Source organism: Protopterus annectens, chromosome 3.part0 (genome assembly GCF_019279795.1).
Source record: "Protopterus annectens isolate FY-2018-M chromosome 3.part0, PAN1.0, whole genome shotgun sequence".
In the NCBI taxonomy this organism is placed as follows: Eukaryota; Metazoa; Chordata; order Ceratodontiformes; family Protopteridae; genus Protopterus; species Protopterus annectens.
In genome coordinates this window covers 527,901,560-527,921,259 of record NC_056731.1, presented here as the reverse complement: position 1 = coordinate 527,921,259, position 19,700 = coordinate 527,901,560, and the positions used below count along the sequence as shown (strand labels likewise).

At 40.7% G+C, this 19,700-nt stretch overlaps 1 protein-coding gene across 5 annotated transcripts in view; it reads left to right on the top strand.

Annotated features, from left to right (window-relative positions):
• Positions 1-19,700, top strand: part of TEX10 (testis expressed 10) — a 2,069,943-nt gene that overhangs the window by 1,662,738 nt on the left and 387,505 nt on the right. For all 5 annotated transcript variants that reach the window (XM_044064942.1, XM_044064941.1, XM_044064938.1 and 2 more), the window contains exon 12: positions 7,191-7,271. In XM_044064942.1, the coding sequence (XP_043920877.1) occupies positions 7,191-7,271 (81 nt within the window). The remainder of the gene's footprint in view (positions 1-7,190; positions 7,272-19,700) is intronic.

Below are 19,700 nucleotides of genomic sequence, written 5' to 3'. Positions count from 1 at the left end.
GACTGTCCACCTTCGGAGGCAGTCGGGGGAAGATTGTCACTGTACCCAGAAGCCTGGCTATCCCTGACTCAAGACAAGTGGGTACAGTCCATCATTTCCGAAGGCTATTCCATTCCCTTTGTTTGCATTCCAAACCAATCAAAAAAATCCCTTCCAGATGTTCCACCCGCTCAAAGGGATCTTGCAGCTTTGGAAATTTCAAAGCTGCTTGCAAAAAGAGCAATTCAGCCAGTTCCAGCAGACCAGCAAGGATCCGTAATCTACTCCAGGTTCTTTTTAGTTCCAAAGAAAACAGGGGACTGGAGACCAATTTTGGATCTCAGTATCTTGAACAAGTCGGTCAAGAAAACAAGATTTCGGATGGTCACGCTACAGTCCATCCTTCCCCTATTGGGAAAGAAAAACTGGATGTGCTCTATAGACCTTCAGGATGCGTACTATCACATAAAAATGAACAGACGCTCCAGAAGATTCCTCCGCTTCAGACTGGGAACCAGTCATTTTCAATTCAGGGCCCTGCCCTTTGGTCTCACCACTGCCCCCCGGGTGTTTACCAAATGCGTGGCAGTGGTAGCTTCTCACCTGAGACGTCAAGGATTCCAGGTGTTTCCATATTTGGACGACTGGCTCCTCACAGCTCCCACCAAGCATCTTCTTCTAATGGCCAGGGACTACACCTTTCGCATTTGTCAAAACCTAGGCATATCAATAAATTGCGAAAAGTCTGTTTTGTCGCCTTGTCGTACTATTACCTTCATAGGCGCAAATCTAGACACAGTCAACATGTCTGCGAGACTAACAGATCAGAGAATAACAGACATACACAAACTGGTCTCGCTCCTCTTCAGCAGCAACAGAGTCAAAGCCAGGTTAGTTTTGAAAGTATTGGGGATTATGGCGGCTGCCATACCTCTGCTTCCATTAGCCAGATTCCACATGAGAATCCTTCAATGGATGCTCTTCACACAATGGTCATACCAGCAGCTTCCGATGTCCCACACCATTATGATTACGCAAACATGCAAGAATCATCTTCTGTGGTGGATGTCTTCCCCTCAGCTCTTCTTGAGAAGACCCTTTGTTCCTTCCCCTCCAGTTGCTGCTCTGACAACGGACGCCTCCCTGATCGGGTGGGGGGGGCATTATCAGGGCAGAACTGTCCAGGGCACATGGCAACCAGACGAATGCCACTTGCACATAAATGTTCTAGAGATGAGAGCAGTGCTTTTAGCGTTGCAAGCCCTTCAAGACTCTCTTCCCTTGGGAACGATAGCAATCAAGACAGACAATATGTCTGTAGTGTGGTATATCAACAAACAAGGCGGAACCAGGTCCTATCCCCTATGTCGAGAAGCACTCAGACTGTGGCAATGGGCGATTTCTTCTCAGCGGTTTCTGATAGCAACGCACATCCCGGGAAGTCCAATCAAATCGCGGACAAGTTGAGCAGAGCTATCCTCATGCCTCACGAGTGGTCTCTGAAAGACTCTGTTGTGAGAGAAATTTTTCTGAAGTGGGGTCAGCCTTGCTGCGATCTTTTTGCTACTCCCCAAAACAGCAAGTGCAGAGATTATTTCACCCTATTCCCGCTACCAGGCCAACCCAGCAGAGACGCTCTAGTCCAAATTTGGCCCCGGGGACTTCTGTATGGATTTCCTCCCTTCCCACTAATCTCTCAAGTGATACAGAAAGCTATCGCTCAGAAGGCCTCATTGATCCTCATTGCTCCTTACTGGCCTCGACAGGTTTGGTTCCCCTTTCTGCATCAATTTCTGTTGGAGCAACCTTGGCATCTGGACCTAGTTCCAGATCTTTTGATCCATCACTCGGGTCAGTTACATCGCTCCCTCCCCTCTCTGAACCTCACTGCTTGGTTCCTCCAGTTCCAACCTTAGCCAGGCTTCCTCAAATATCTCACTCTGTTCGAGATATTTTGATAGCTTCCCATAAATCTTCCACTCGAAAGATTTATCTGAGTAAGTGGAAACGTTTCGCCTTTTGGGCTCAAGGAAGGGACTTAGATCCTTTCACTGCTCCCATCTATATGGTTCTTGATTTTCTAGCTGAACTCTTTCATGCAGGTTCATCTCCTTCTACTCTCAAAGTTCAATTGGCAGCTATATCTAACTTTCATGTGGGCATTTCAGAGTCTGCCATAATGTCCCACAAGCTTTGCAAAGCCTTTTTGAAGGGAGTTTTTCTACTCAGACCTCCTATAAGAAATCCTCCTCCTCCTTGGGACCTTAATTTAGTTCTCAGTTCTTTGATTCTTCCCCCTTTTGAACCTGCAGCTTCCTGTTCTTTGAAATTGCTATCATGGAAAACTCTTTTTCTGGTAGCTATTACTTCAGCTAGAAGAGTTTCAGAACTTCAGGCACTCAGCTGTCGATCACCATATCTGTTGTTCCACAAAGACAGGGTATCCTTACGAACCAACCCGTCCTTTTTACCTAAGGTAGCCTCTGCTTCCAACCTAAATCAAAGCATTGACCTTCCTGTGTTCTTTCCAGAATATTCTAATAGGTCTGAACAAAAACTGCATTGGCTAGATGTTCATCGTCAGTTAAGGTACTATTTGGATAGGACCAAACAATTCAGGAAAACTGACCAGCTGTTTGTCTCTTATGCAGAAGGCAGAAAGGGACTTTCTGTTTCCAAGGTATCGCTATCTAGATGGCTAACATCTCTGATTTCAATTATTTATGAAATAAGACACCAAAAGCTGCCTAACAAACCTAAGACCCACTCCACCAGAGCTTTGGCTACTTCTATAGCCTTCCAAGACAGACTGCCTATTGACACCATTTGTGCAGCGGCTACTTGGGCTACTCCTCACACTTTCATTTCACATTATAAGTTGGATTTAGCTTCTAGGCATAGAGCTAACTTTGGTTCCACTGTTCTCAAGAGTCTGTTCCGTTAGGCCACCCGGGACATGGTGCTAGGGACGCGGTCCCATCCAGCAAGAATGAAGGCGAGATAGACAACTTAACATATAGAAGTTATGTTCTTACCATAACGTTCCATGTTAGTTGTCTTCTTCTCGCCTTCTTTCTTAAGGCCCCACCCTCCTTCCCCCTGGCCTGGACAGACCTGGAGGAGTTTGATTATGACCTCTCTTTCTACCACCTCTTTGCTATAGCTATATGCTCTATGGTGCATAATTTTCCTGGACCAGGCTTTAGGTCACCTTCCTCTTGCCCTTTGTTTATAGAGGTGGACTATCTTTCCAGTAATTCTGGTTGTATTTTAGCTGGGCCTAGCTCACAAACGAGATCTGAGGTAATTCACGCCTAGCATTGTGGGATATAGGGGCAGCCTCGAGCCGGTGGAACCAACTCTCGAGCTTTTAGAGTGGCCGAGTCGGAGCCGAGGTCGGCTGCGAACCCATCCAGCAAGAAAGAAGGCGAGAAGAAGACAACTAACATGGAGCGTTATGGTAAGAACATAACTTCTGTTTTTGTAAAGAATTATACGTCATTTGAATATCAAACTGATTTGTACAGATACTTGTGTAAAAAATGTATTTGTAAACTTGCTTGTGTTAAAAATGTATCAACCATGGGTCCTGCTGGAGAGAAAAGAAATATACATGTATGTCAGACTGTATTGTAACTGATGAAATGTATATATTTTAACTGATACTGGAAGGGAAGGGGTTAAGCTCAGCCCAGCTAACCTTAAGAAAAATATCCTGTAATTAAATGACCTGGTTTAGGCCACAAATATTTATCTCACAGGTCTGAATGCAGCCACAGATGCAATGTCTGTGAAAAGCCTAGACTCCGGTATCATGCTCCGTCGTCCTTAGTGGTGAACTAATTGCTAACCTGGGGTGGCAAAGAATGGCTTATTAGCATCTGCAGGAAAGGTGGAAGTGTTTGTATTCTTTTACAGTTGCCAGATGCTGTGATAAAACTTAGCTAAAGTTCTGTGTGTGTGTTGTGATGCATCAGTGCCAGATCCTGGCTCAGTTTCTAGTGAGAGGGTAGTGTGGGAACCAGAGAGTCAGGTGACCAGATTTGATGTCATTCTGTAGCCAGCAATGAAATTGTATTTGAGTGCTAGTGAGAGACGAGGTGTGCACACTGACTCATTCATATTGCATTGCTTTAGTAAGTAACTAGGGAGCAGTAATTCTTCAATCAGTAAGAAAAATGTAGTACAATTAGCTGAATGTTTTTTTCTGAGTCTTTCCATCGGTGTTGTTTTATATATTTCCTGTGATTTGAAACTCAGGTGTTTATTGTAAATAGACATTCAGTATTTTTGTTTGTTTTTAATTATTTATTGTTAAATATATCTAAACCTTTCATTGTTGCTAGTCTTTTAGAAAATATTTAAACTTTGAGAGTACTTGCTTTTGTTTAGTAGCACTGTGGCTCTCCACATTCTTGAAAGGCTAGCTGCTTGATTAAACGCTACCATTTCTATAAGTATTAATTTTAATAAGAGTGTTGGATACCCCAGTAAGAGCCTTAAAGTAGCTGGCTTCTGGTGTTTTGGTGGCAGTAAATCCCTTGTAGCCTGGGTGGAGATGGCAGAGCGGGCACGTTGTGCCAGCCTTTCCCAAGTGTGTGTGTTTGTGTGTGTGTGTGTGTGAAAGAAAATCAAGTCTCAAAGAAAATGTGTGTGACAGCTGCTTTGAACAGGGACACTGAGAGCACTGATTTCACAGAGAGGGTGGTGGAGGACTTGCTTGGAGTGCCCCGGCTAAGGACTCAGTGGTGAATGGGGAGTCTTAGTCTGGAGAGAAAACCCAGGACTAGTGTGTGCCTTCTCTGTGTGGTCTTAAGGGAAACTGTACTTGGTGCAGAGAGCTGCATCTGAAAATACTGTGTGCACCTATTTCTCTCTCAGTGAGTGTTCCCCACTGGTGTCAGTAGTGTGAGGATTGAGGTTCCTTGATCACTGGCCCAGAGGAGGGACATCACAGCCTACCAAACATCAGACCAAAGCCCACTTATTCCCCATCACCAGGGTGAGGACAATCTTTACTGCATTTGTCATGCAGGCAGCCAAGAGCAGTGTTTTTAGGCCCTGTCCCACCCTTGGTGAAAAGGGCATCCTGTATGCTTCTCATGGTGTGTGTATGCTGCCACAGGACTGGAAGGCTGTCATCACCAGCTTGGGATGAACAAGCCAATGCTTCCTTATGCTACATCCATTGTTTGCATGTAAACCTCCACTTGGCAAGGACAGGCGAGCATGGATAAGCCAGTCACTCCTTCCCACTTCTAACTGGCTCTTCTAGCACCCAAGCCTCTACTCAACTCAGGTCGTCTGGGCTGTATTCAGGATCTTATCCCCTGTATGCCACACAGCCAGGCTTTCAACAGATTTGGTGAATGCAGCTTGCTGTTGTCTTGCTGTTTGTAAGTGCAGTTGCAGTATAATTTTGGAAGTAAGACAAATTTGTTGCATGCTTGATGTTATAAATGCACCAGTGACTTAGTGTTACTAATTCCAAGACTGCAGTTATTTGGAGAATTCCTCCATGTCTGAAGTGAGCTAGTATATATAAGTAACAGAGGTGTTGAGGAGGGATAAAGAAATACTTTAGTACTGATACAGAGTTGCAGTTTTTGTTGTAGTAATTATATGTCTCTATTTAGTCTTTCAACTGCGTGTTAAGGATCTGCTCTGAAACCTTATATCATTCAACCCATAGTATTAACAGGACATGTGTCAGGATTTATTTTGGGAACTTCACCCACTTCTGGTGTACAGTTTAAAAATGTCCCAGTACAAGAAATATTTGAAGGTGTGATTTAGATATATGTCTACACATTTGCAAAACACTACAGACTGCCTACTTAGGTTAGGATTTGTGGTGTTTGATACAGCTGTTTTATGGGGAAGCCAACAGTTAGCTACATTAGTAAAATAGTACTGCATAAAAATGTGCACATGTATTGTAATACTGCAAGAAGCCTGCTTCAAGTAAGCTTGTATGTTTTTGAGAGTTACTCTCTATAATAATCAAACTTGGAGTCTGGAATCTAATCCAGTCTCCTATAATTAAATTTTGAAGACTCTCCTATATAGTCTGCTTGCTATAAGTTGTGCATTGATGTGTGCTTACTACATTGGCATATCTTTCAACATTGCAGATTTTTGCCTCATGTTTTTGGTCTCTTTCTCATAAATTTTGTGGTTTTCTGGAAGATAACTGAGGATTAAAGTCCATAAACAATGACATACATTTGAGTTTCAGACTTCATACCCTTCAGAAAATGCACAATAAAACACATCCTGTAATGCTAACAACTTTCTCAGTTTATAAGAGTGATATTTAAAATCTGTCCCTCTTTTTGTGCCTTTGTGCCCCATTAGTTTAGGCTATGTCCAGATTTCTTGTGCTAAGAGATTGAGAGGTATGTGCATTGAGGTTTTAGCCTTGATATGTCCCTGCTGGACAGGAGCATCTGGTGCTGATTTGTCTAATGGGTTAAACTCTTGGCTAGGCTTATAAGGGCCTCAGGGCCAATAGCCTAGTAACCTCCTATGATACAAGTTTTTCTTAAGAACTGAAAGTATTGTGTAGTAATGCCACTGTTTTTGCTTTGAGATGTGTTCTAGCTGATGCTTTTAGAAGGCTAATGTTGACCTAATGCAAGTGGACCTTAGAAGCCTGTTTAAAAAAAAAAAAAAAGTAATTTGGGAGCATGTTTGTTACCAATGCAGACTTGGGCCCGACAATATAATCTTAATGGTGTCCAGTACACATTTCCATTTTTGATGAAGTTGCCAGATGTTGCATGATATTGTTTGTGTTCTTTTGCATGTGGTGTATTTTATCAGTTTATTAAATTTAATCAGGAATGACCGATAAGCCTGTTCAAAAGCCCTTTATCAGTGGCAGCCCAAGGAAAAAAGCTCCATAATTAGTGTAAAGAATTGTATGCAAAATCTTATCCTAAAATGCATTGAATAGGCATATACAGTTCTATACACATGAAACACCATTTTAATTAGTGGCTTACTGTTGTGTATGTTAAATTGAGTTGTTATATTCTTGAAAGAATGGCATGTTTGCAAATTGTAGGAAGGAATACAGTACTTACAGATAATATTTGTAACAGTGTTATGAAAGTATCTACTTCAAAATCGAGTCCTTTAAAACTTGCTGTCATGTCTTTAATGGCATCTTTCCTAAATAACCTTGCATGGATTGTATGTTTTCACAGGTAGTGTGCCATTGCTTATCTTCGGTGAAGTCCAGAAGTCAGTGCTTTGATGTTCTACAGACTGCTGTTTGCAAGTACTTGGTAAGTGGCTGATTTTAAGCTAGCTAAATGTTCTTCCTTTAACTCAGAGGTCATTTCCCCCGTAAATCAGATAGACTTTAACCCCTCTTCAGTCAGAGAAATGAACTCTGAAGAATTTATTTGTTGCAAAAGCTCATAACCTCTTTGTTATTTAAAAAGATAGGTTCAGGAATTAGTGTTTGGTTGAATTTTGCTCTGTAGTTGTGGTTTATACTCTGGTGTGGTGTGTTTAAAAGAGTCGTATAAATAAAAGCTTTAGGCAGCACGAGCAGTCAGTAATCAACAGTTTCTTAGAAGTAAAGTTGCTAAAAGGAGTGTCTGTAGAATAAAAATGTGCTGGAACTGTAACAACCTGCTAGTAGAACATGCCAGTTCTCAAACTTGATTATTTGTAACACACAGAAGAAACTAAGTAAAAGAAGGTAGAAACATAATTGGGAAGCCCACTCAATTCTTTTGAAAGTGGATTAGCTATTTACATGTATACAAATATGAGTATGCTGGTTGCCAGGTATCCGCAGATGATGTCTGCCTTCCAATAGAGATTCTGTGAAGAACTCTCTTCCCTTCCTTACAGCAGACCACATAAATTGAGTCTCTGCAAATTGAGCATCTTCACCCACAATTCAGGCATCTGACATAAAGACACCTGAACCACTACTGTGTCCCTCTGCACTTCAGGGGCATAAGATGTGCTGAGGAATAACTGGCAGCACTCTTCATAGGAGGCACATACTATCTCTTACTCCCTCTGAAGAGTAACTTTGAAGTTTTGAAAACTGCATATCAGTGTAAGCATACATCTCAGGGCTGTGTACATTCCCAAAGAACAGAATTCATTCATAAATCACTTAAGCAGGGCTTTAAGAACTGCCAAAAAAGGAAGATGGGCAGAGGGACATTCCTGTAGAGAATGTAGAGGTGGCACACACCAGATGTAGATCTGCTCACAGTTCCATAGTATCTCCAGGTGAAGAATTTCTGTTTGCAGATCCCTTGCAAAACAGTCATAACCACAAACACCTTTTCAGTCTGGTGGCACTAGAGCCTTCTACATGCTTTCTTCCCAAGTACTTCTCATTCCAGTGTTTTTTAAAGGCAGGGAAGAAAAAGGTAAGGCTCATTCTTATAGTGAATTGGCTCACTGCACTCAACTAACCAAACAAGAAATGACCTTGGTAAGCCCTACTCACAAGGGTCAAGTTAAAGGCTTGGACAGTTTTACATAGCTGCTTGTTTCTCCCTTCAGGTGGCTTGTGTTCTGCAATAGATGAGAAAGCTCAATGCCTGGAAGTCAGAATCAGTTAAATGAAAGAGATTTTCCAAGTGGTGTATCAGGAAAGGTTTTGCCCTAGCAGTCTGCTTTCATTTCCTAAGTTCAGACCAGCAATGATCATCGCACATCTTTCTTCTTTATTAAGGTGTATCTGTCGGCATTATTTTCCTTTTTTTCCCTTCCAACCCTTCTTTTTCCACTAACTATGCTGCAGAGCTCTTTTTGACGAACACACTATATCTAAACCCCCCAGAAGGCATAATTCCCCTACCTTGTGAGTTTGTGAATTTGAATGTTGAAATTGAAAAGCTTATGCCTTCTGCTTTCAAACCTGCAAGGCCAGCTACTTTCAAGTTATTTTCTTGGGGTCCCTTTTCTCATCAGCCATCAATTTACGAGGATTTCTGAACTATATGTCTTTGATAATTTGTCCATAATGATAGGGTGGCACTCAGAATCAGCCCCCTTCTTCATGCATACTTGATATCAAAATTTTCCTCAAGACATTCTATAAGCTCCCTGGTTTTCCCTCCAGTTTAGTGAATAACGAGGAAGGAATCTGTGCATGCTATGGATGTACACAGGTGTAATGTACTGTGATATTTTACTGTTGCAATTCTTTTGATGAGGGTGTAGATATATTGTGCCATTTGTGTTTTGCCCAGAATTATCCAGTACAGAAAAAAATCATAGCTTAACCCTGTAACCATGTGTAATCCAAAATGACATCAAACACATAGTTAAATTATTTTATCTTAGCCCTCAACATAAAGATGTTCATCGTGTTACACTGCTGCAGTCATTACACTTGAGTTATCCTGCCATCAGGCGGTCCCGCAGTCGGCCCGAGTTCCAAAGTCTTGGTCCGGCGTTGGTTGCTGTCGCCTCTTCCCTGACGTCAGTGCGCCAGGGGTATGTATAAGATGCAGCTGACGCCTTTTTCTTCAGTCTTTCTTGCCACGTGGTGCCCGATGCAAAAGCAGTTCGCAAGTGCCAGTCGGCCGACTCCTGAGATTTTCGTTCCGAATTCAGAACCGAAGTCTTCTACAAAGCTAAGTACCCCATTGAGGAAACTTTTTCTTGCCTCCGACCGATATCAGTAAAAGTTAATAATTGTATTTCTTGCGGGAAGCAAATACATCATAAGGATTTCCATTCCTATTGTATCCCATGCCTAGGCCCAGACCACGACATCGCAGGTTGTCGGTTTTGTGCTAGGTTTAACAAGCGCACTATTAAACGTCGGTTTGATTTTGCCCGACATTATTTTGGCAGAAAATTCAATTACACCATGCTGTTGGAACTGCTGACGACCTGGTTACACAAAAAACGCAAAGACAAGGACAGGCATCCAAGGCCCAAAACTGACGACTAAGCCTCTTCTAGGCCAGTCGCCGGTTCTCCGGTTTTCAGTGAGGCGCCTTTGCAGCCCCTGACGACCGCGTCTTTGGAACCACAGGCCGCCTCTGACTCCCACGTGGAGATGGCTGAGCCTTTGGATACATCAGACTTGCAGCCTACCGAGACTAACCCTTCAGAGGGCTCTGGAGTAGCCGAACAACCCGCAGCTTCAGAGGGTGTTTTCAGGCCTACTTAGTTGACCATTAAATCTTCTGTTAAACTCAAAACAAAGAAACAACTTCAGCATTCACCAGGACAGGCCTCCATGCCTAAGAAACAGATGCTCAAAATGGCAGAAGACCTAATTACTCTGATCAGGGGATCCCACCCTCCACCTGATAAAAGGCCTAGACAGGATGCAGACTGACTCATCCGACCAGGTGTCCATCTCCTCAGACTCATCCTCAGACCAAGGATACTCTTTACCCCCTTATGAGGATTCTAATGCTGAGGAATCTATTCCTTCAGCCTCTCCACCAGAGGACTACTCATTTGGGGAAACCTTACATACCATGCGGGAGCATTTCCATTGGGAGGCCAGGATTACTCAGAATCCAAGAAAAGGCTCAGAGCTTTCCTTTTATTACCTCAACACAGACCCATTGCTATTCTGCCAGTGTTAGATATTGTGGATGATGTTTATTCTGAATCTAGTTTAAATCATGATTCTTTATCTTCTGCTCCAGTTAAGCCAGACAGATACTACAGAGTCCCTGACTCGCACAAATTCCTTTATAAAAGCCCTGTTGCTGACCCTGAAACTATTTCTCAGGGTCCCAAAGGGGTAAAGGCCTCTACAGCAAAAAATCCAGTCCCCTCTGACAGAGGTTCCAGAGCATTAGACAGATGGGGGAAGAAAGTGTATACGTCTGCAACTTTAGCAATGAGAGCCTTGAATTGCCAGTTTTACATGCTTAAATACCAGCAGTATTTGATGTCTCAGTTGAAGCAAAAAAATGCTTCCAAATTCAGATCTACCTAATTATAAGGAAATACAGGATTTATTGCATGCAGCTGAACAAGTGGGAATGTGGTTTTGATTCCTTGGGGGCCTCCTGTAGAGCAGCAGTTACAGGGTCTGTCATTAGAAGACATGCTTGGTTAAAAGAGCAGACATTACCAGATCATGTTAAAGCAAAATTATTAGATGCACCTTTACAGCAGGATGTTTTATTTGGAGTTAAGGCAGAAGAGGTATTAAAGAAAATGGAGGATAAAGCAAAATCTATGCAAACGGTGAAGGATTTCTTAAAGGTTCAGCCTCCTCAATTTAGCAGAAATTGGCCAACAGAAAATTGTTCCTTTCCAATTTCAGTACATAAAAAGCAAACGACAGTTGAATAAAAAAGACCTTTATAAAACACAAAGCTTTCGGGGAAAAAACACCCTTTCTCAATGATTAACATAAGGTTCATTAATACATCCATTTAAATACACACCCAAAAGACATCATATGACCTGCAGCCAAGATCACATGACCAAACCTTACAAATAAAAAAATATGAATAAAAAATCATTTTATATACATTATTACCTTACTTATAACAATATGAAAAATCTCATATAGTAAAAAAAACTGTATACATAAAAATATGAAAAATATATGTATATATATACATACATTGTTATTTTAACTTAGTATGTTGTTTATGGACTAATATAGGTTTCAAAGAGACAGCTGTATTCAAACCTGGATACACATCAGCTGACAAACGTATAATCCATTCATATTCCCTTATATCCAACAAATTACTTAAATCTCCACCTCTAAGGGGTTTACTTACTACATCTAAAACCCTAAATTTAAACTTATGGTCTGATCCATGATCTCTAATATGCTTATAGAGGGCATTATTTTCACTGCCCCTTCTAATTTCTGACTTATGTTCTATAATACGCTCTTTGAGCTTCCTTGTTGTTTTCCCAACATAGAAAGAGGGGCATGCAACACACGTTGCTAGATAAACCACATTACTGGAAACACATGTTGCCATGCCATGAAAAACAAATGACCTTTTTGTTTTTGGATGTTCAAAAACATTATTGGAATTCAAGTTAATATTAGGGAAGGATACTATATCATTGCAACAACTGCAGTTGTAGCAACAAAACGTGCCTCTGTTGGTCCCCTTAAACTGATTTTCAGTATTAGTGACAAAATCTTTATAACACAATAAATTTTTAAAGATTTTTTTGTTTCTATATGTAAAAAACGGCCTACTGCCAACCAATGCCCCAATGTCCTCCTGTGCCAAAAGCACTCTCCAATATTTATTTATTACGCTCTTGACAATATGGGACTTTGTATTATATGAAGTAATAAATCTTAACTTATTATCTCCAGGTAAACAAATCTGTGGGTTAACTTCAGTATCCATATTAAAAATAGGTTTATATATGGTGTGCCTATTACTTTCTACATCCTTTCTTACACTATTTAATAGTGCTTGGGAGTATCCACTGTCACTGAATTCATTGTATACTTCATTCATCTGTTTCAAAAAAACTGTCTCAACAGTATTCATCCTACTAACATGCATAAATTGTGCTTTTACTATGCCTTGAAACACGTGCGGTACATGCATACTAGATGCATGCAAATATCTATCAGAGGATACCTCTTTCTTATATATAGATGTATTGATAATATTATCCTGTAATGTCAAATTAACATCTAGGAAATTTATGCAAGTATTGGAACATTCCATCTTAAACTTTAAAAAACAAGTTGTACTATTTAAATAAGAGACAAACTCTGTGAGTTCAGATAGAGTGCCTCCCCAAATGAAGAAGCAATCATCCACAAATCTCTGGTAGAAACTGATATTATTTATAAAACTCTCCCCATCAAAAATGTGTGCCTTCTCCCATTGATGTAGCACTAAATTAGCATAGGTGTTTGCTACAGGTGTACCCATTGCTACACCTGTTAGTTGCAAATAATATTCTCCATTAAACATAAATACATAATTTCGTAAAACTACATCAAGTAACATACATATATTTTCAACATGTCTAGCTGTGAAAGAAGAATAATGTGTTAGAAACTGACGTATAGATTCAAGGCCAAAATCCTTGGGAATAACGGTGAATAATGAGGTGATATCCATCACCACCATATATAAAGGCCCATAAACTGCCTCAGATTTATTAGTTTCTGTCTGCCAGTGTTTTAATTTCTTCAAAAAATCCATAGTATCCTTCAGTACAGTTTTACAATGAGACAACAAAGGATTTAATTGTTTTTGTAAATATAAGGAAACGGGCTCAGTGGCCCACTCTTTGCCCGAGACAATTGGTCTCATTGGTGGATTATCTCTTGATTTATGTACCTTGGGGATACCATAGAGTTGGGGTATTACAGGGCAAGGGACGGTAAGAAAATGGAACAGATCTAAAGAAATATCACTTGATAGTTCACATTTTTTTATTTGTAAGGTTTGGTCATGTGATCTTGGCTGCAGGTCATATGATGTCTTTTGGGTGTGTATTTAAATGGATGTATTAATGAACCTTATGTTAATCATTGAGAAAGGGTGTTTTTTCCCGAAAGCTTTGTGTTTTATAAAGGTCTTTTTTATTCAACTGTTTGCTTTTTATGTACTGAATCTTGAACAGCTGTTGTTTTAACCTTTCCAATTTCAGACAGACCTCAAAGGGGCAGATGCAGGTGTCCAAGAGGCAGAGGTCAACCACAAGGTACTTACAGGCCTCTACAATGGGGTGCTTCAACCCAGAAAGAAGGGGAAGACAGGCCTCAACCTTATAAAAAACAGCCCCAATGACTTCCCACTACAGCTGCCAAACATCTCTCCTGGCAGCCCCCTTGGGGGGGGGGGGGACTGGCACTTTTCAGTCACAATTGGCAAATGATCACCAAAGACAAATGGGTTCTCAATATTGTGTTTCAAGGTTATACAGGTTCCACTTTCACACTCTGCCAAGGTTAAAAGGAATGCCAAATCAATGGGCAGAGGCTCAAAGACAAATTACAGCACTTATGGACACGAGAGCTATTCAAAAGGTACCAAAACAGGAACAAGGATTTTACTCAAGACTCTTTCTGGTTCCCAGAAAGGACAAAGCCTGGAGGCCCATTCTGGATCTTTCTTCTCTAAATACTTACCTGGACGTTCCAAAATTCAAAATGTTGACACTACAGCAGCTCCTTCCCATGCTGGGCAAGAAAGCTTGGCTCGTAACTTTGGACCTCAAGGGGGCATACCTGCATGTCCCTATCAGACAAAATTGCAGAAGATACCTCAGATTCTTAGCAGGTTCAATGCATTACCAATTCTCTGCACTGCCCTTTGGCTTATCTACTGCACCCAGGGTCTTTACAAAATTCCTGGCACCAGTAATTGCATTTTGCAGACAAAAAGGAATACAAATATACCCATACTTGGACAACTGCCTTATTCAAGCAGAGAGCAAAGACATTCTTCTAAAGCATCTGGCGTTTGTAAAAAGACTGCTAATTTGCCTAGGGTACACAGTAAACTAAAAGAAATCAAAACTAGTGCCCTCACAAGAGATAATATTCCTGGGTGCCAGCTTAAATACAACGGCCCAGATGGCATGTCTCACGCCAGACAAGCAAGGACAACTGACTCAATATTTCAAATTAATGGCAACAAAAACCCAACTCCCTGCAAGAAAAATTCTGCAGGCCTCTGGTTATATGGCATCTTGCATACTACTAATTTCATATGCTAAACTGCATATGAGGAAACTACAATAGTACCGAAAGAGTGTCTGGTCTCAGCACTGTCACAGTTTGGAAACAGTAATACCACTTATTCCTTGCCTTCAACAGGAGTTTCGATGGTGGGCTCAAGCCTGTCACCTCAACAAGGGACAGCCTTTCACTCAACCCACATCCAGGCAAACACTGACAACAGATGCTTCGGATTACGCCTGGGGAGCACACATGGCAGGAAAATGTATTCAGGGCAAGTGGACCGCAGAACAAAGGCATCTTCACATCAATCAAAAAGAGATACTAGCTGTACAAAATGCCCTTATAGCTTTCAAGGACCTTCTGCATCCAGGACAACTACTACTAAAGACAGACAACACCACAGTTATGTGGTACATAAACAAGCAAGGGGGCACACATTCATATCCCCTCTGCAGACAAGCCATGACCTTGTGGAACACAGCTATAACCTATCAAGTTCATCTGCAAGCACAATTCCTGCCAGGAGAGAAAAACACACTGGCAGACGACTTAAGCAGAAACTTCATGAATCCGCACGAGTGGAAATTACATCCACAAATTTTCAGGATGATAACACAGAAATGGGGGAGCCCGGACATAGATCTGTTCACATCCTCAATGAATTACCAGCTACAGAAATTCTGCACAAGGACTTACCACCCACAAGCATGGAAAGTGGATGCCCTGCCATTCAGCTGGAAAAATCTACAAGTATATGCTTTCCCACCAATGCCTCTCCGTTGAAAGGTACTCATAAAAGCCAAACAAGAAAGGCCAAAGATGATCCTGATTGCCCCAGACTGGCCACGCCAGCACTGGTACCCAATCTTAAAGAACTTAGCACAAGGACCACCATGGATTTTGCCTCAGATCTCACAACTTCTGACTCAGCAACTTCACGGCCAGCTCAAGACTTTAAACCTGGCTGCATGGCAGATTCCTTAGGCAAGCAAACAATGCCTCTCTCCAAAGTGGTTATGGATGTCATTATGGAGGCCAGAAGGCCTAGCACTAGGAAAGCCTATTCGGATAAATGGAAGAGATTCTGTGCCTGGAACCAGGCTCACAGCCTTGATCCTCTTGTCCCAAACATTCTTCAGATTCGACAATACTTGAGACTGAGATGCTGGACAAAGGCCTGTCCTTTTCATCCATTAAGATCCATGCCTCTGCCCTCTCTGCTCATTACAACACAGATCCACCATTTTTTTCCCATCCTTTGCTAAAACAGTACCTGAGAGGGGCTAAAAACATAAGACCGCCCCGTAGAGCACCAACTCCAACTTGGGACCTCAACTTTGTCTTGGAAAAATTAGCGTTACCTCCTTTTGAGCCAGCTAACTCAGCAGACTTAAAATATGTCTCTTGGAAAACTGCTCTGCTCTCCTGGCAATTACCTCAGCTCGAAGAGTTTCAGAATTACTGGCACTAATGGCAGTGGAACCTTTCATCATTTTCCACCAAGACAGGGTGTCTTTAAGAACAAACCCTACCTTTATGCCAAAGGTGGTATCAAGTGTGGCTCTAAACCAAACTATTCACTTGCCAGCTTTTTATCCAAATCCACAGAACAAAGGGGAGAGACTACTGCATTCCTTGGACATACACAGGCAGTTACGCTTCTACTTGGACAAAACAAAAGCTTTCAGGAAAACTGAGCAATTATTTGTTGCATATGCTGCAGGAACACAGGGAAAAGCCATTTCAAAACAGACCATTTCAAAATGGATAGGGCATTGCATACATTTCTGCTATACACACCATGGAAAAACTGCACCTAACAACATTAGATCTCATTCCACCAGGGCAACAGCCACTTCAGCTGCCTACCTCAAAGGAGTACCTACCAAGGACATTTTGGAAGCAGCGACTTGGAGTTCTGTACATACCTTCACCAAGCATTATTATCTGTCTCTTTACTCTAAATCCAGAGCTGGCTTTGCCACTGCAGTTATGCAGGGCCTTATAGCCACCCCTAATGCCTTATAGAACTAGCCACCCTACCTCAGCTTTGGGATTCTACCCAAGTGTAACGACTGCAGCAGTGTAACACAGTGAACATAGTACAGTTTTGTACCTACCATAAATGTAGATGTTTGAGTGTATACACTGCTGCAGTCCAGGTCACCCTCCCTCCTTCCCCTCTTACTTGTTGGTACTTACCCTAGTATTCTACCCTTTGCTACCTATGGGGAGTATTTGCTGGTAAAAAAGTATTTGTTTGCTTTTCTTATGTATGTTTTATTAGCAATTTACATTGCCTACATTTTTGGGGGCACCTGACATCCTGGGGCAAGAAAAACTGAAGAAAATGGCATCGGCTGCATCTTATATACCCCTGGCGCACTGACGTCAGGGAATAGGCGACCGCAACCGATGCCGGACCAAGACTTTGGAACTCGGCCCAACTGCGGGACCGCCTGATGGCAGGATAACCCAAGTGTAATGACTGCAGCAGTGTATACACTCGAACATCTACATTTATGGTAGGTACAAAAACTGTACTTTTCTCCATAATTAATATTAAATACACTGTTGAGCCTCCAATGGCTGACTGATTATCATGTTGATTATAAATCTTTGTTTAAAAACCAAGAAATTGCTAAAAAAGCCCACAAACAGTTTGGGTAAAATTAATTTACTGGCTAGTAGTTACACAGCCTGGATGCCAGCAAAGAAAAGCAATTGGAAAACATAAGGAATATCAACCAGTAAAGAAAAAAAAATCCTAGTGGGGAGATCCTTTAAACTGGTCAGCAAAAAGCAGCTTAAGTTGTATCTTTAGTACAGGACGTGATGTCCAGTGATTTAGAGGAGAAAAAATGAGATGCACTCAAGAAGTGTTAAAAGTAAGTGAAGTCACTAAGGGACAAAAGGCCAGAAAAGTAAAATAAACTTTAAGTAGCTGTCTATATTGGCTAAAACTGCAGAAATTGGAGTTTGTTGAAATGATGGAAAGATTGGCTGGACATGAGGCTTCTCAAGAAGAGCTGTTACAAAAAGTATATTTAGAAGACAGAATGCTCAGATAAATCCTGAGATTTTTTTTGGTATGCCAGAGAAATTGGAAGGAGTGGACTACACAAATTTTACGAAATGAAAAAATAAAAAAATGTGACTGGTGTTCCACAGCAGAGTTCTTAACTGGAAAGGTGCATTGTGTGTGCAGTTCAACGCTGGCCATAAGAAAGCCAAGATCTGTATTAGTAAATATGCCATCATACCAGCAGAAAGAGTTGCCACCAACAAACCTGTGACAGAAGGGAAAGTATTACAAATTGGGGATACCAGAATGTTTGTGGAAAATTATTGTTGCATGCCAAGCAGAAGAGTAGCAAGTTTATCCTAACATTTGGTAGATGTCATGAGGCAGGTTTGAGATTCAAGTTATTATTTCTAGCTGTCTTCAGAGTATTTGTCTTGGGAGTATTGAAGACATTTTGAATGTGGAATAGACTAGGCAAGTAGTAGTATTTTATCCAACAAAGAATGAAACAGTAATCTGAAAAGGGCACTGATTTTCAAAGTAGAGACTAGTGTTAGGAAATTGAGATGATCAGGATGATAAGCAACAAAGGGAAATTACTGAACAAATGGAAGAACTGTAAAGCGTCAGTCTTGCTACATGTAGTTTAGACATGTAAATTTTAATTCTGCAAGAAGTGTATGAAAAAGGCTGGTAGTTTGTATTAAACTGTTGAGAGAACTTTTAAGCATAAACTATACTTTAATTATTAAAAGGATACTGAGTGGACTGAAAGCTTGACCATAAGTAAAACAGTCATTGTTTTCATCACTAAGTATGTAAAAGGTCCCTGATGAAGTTACTTGTTTTTGTAAAGTAGTTATGTATGCAATCAGTTTTTTTAAATGTAATGAGGGTGGTTATCAACAGGTACTTTATATGCTAGTGATATTAAAGAAAGTTAGTTCTCTTTCTTAATTGGAATGTATCCAGGCTTTATACTGTAACAAGAAAGGCTGGAAATAAGCAGATTAAATTTAATGTAATGCTGTGATCTGTGGCTGCTAGAGGGATATAAATGTGTATTGATAGTATATATAGAATTAAATTATAATTTTTGTAATTTATATAGAGATTTACTTATTAGTAATGAGTTAAAGCTGTAGAAAGTGTTTTGCATGTGAAAAGACTTTAAAAGAAAAAGAGAAAATGATCAAACATGAACATGGTAGTTTTATTTGCAAAGTAACTAGATGGAGTTTTTTTTTTCAATAGCACCTGTTTGTCACTGAAGACAAGCAGCCTTCAGAGGCAGATAATTAACAGTGGATGTTGAACAGTGTGTTCCAACTGAAACCTGCAAGTACAATATAATTAACTTTTAAATGGATAAAGGCAAGCAATTCAGTGAAACAATGGGTTCTCCGTGAAGTACACGAGCTGCAATATAAGTACATTTTAAAGGGATATTGACAGTAAGTTCAGTGAAATCTAAGGTAGAGTAAGAAATGAAGTTTGAAACAGTGGAAGATGAAAAGTTGTACAAGTACTTGCCTCCTCAAAAGTCTTAATACTGTAATGCATTAAATGTGATGGTGTACTTTTTAAGTTTACTCAGTGTACTGTTTCTTAAGGCTAAAAGTTAATGTTTACTGAAAGGAGAATAGAGATCACATAAGTGGAACACAAGCTGTGACATGCAAATAAACATGGTTATCATTACAGTAGATTACTGTGGGTGCAGCCATCAGTTTGGGGGCTACTGCTCCTATTTGGAGGGGTAGACCTCCTTTTTGGAATGTGTAATAGTTTTGTGTGTTTGCTATGGGGACAAAAGGTGACTTTTTTGAAAATGTATTTAGTTTTCTGTTTCTTCAGTATTTATTACAGCAAGAATTACATGAAAATGTTGCACTGATTCAGATAGATATGAGAAGCAGTGGCAAAAGATCAGCCAGCCAGTAATAACTGTGTACATGTAAGCCGCAAACACAGACAAAATAACTTTCATGTATAATATGTGGAAATGGCAGTTTTTTTATCAGAATGGATGCTTTGTCAGTATTG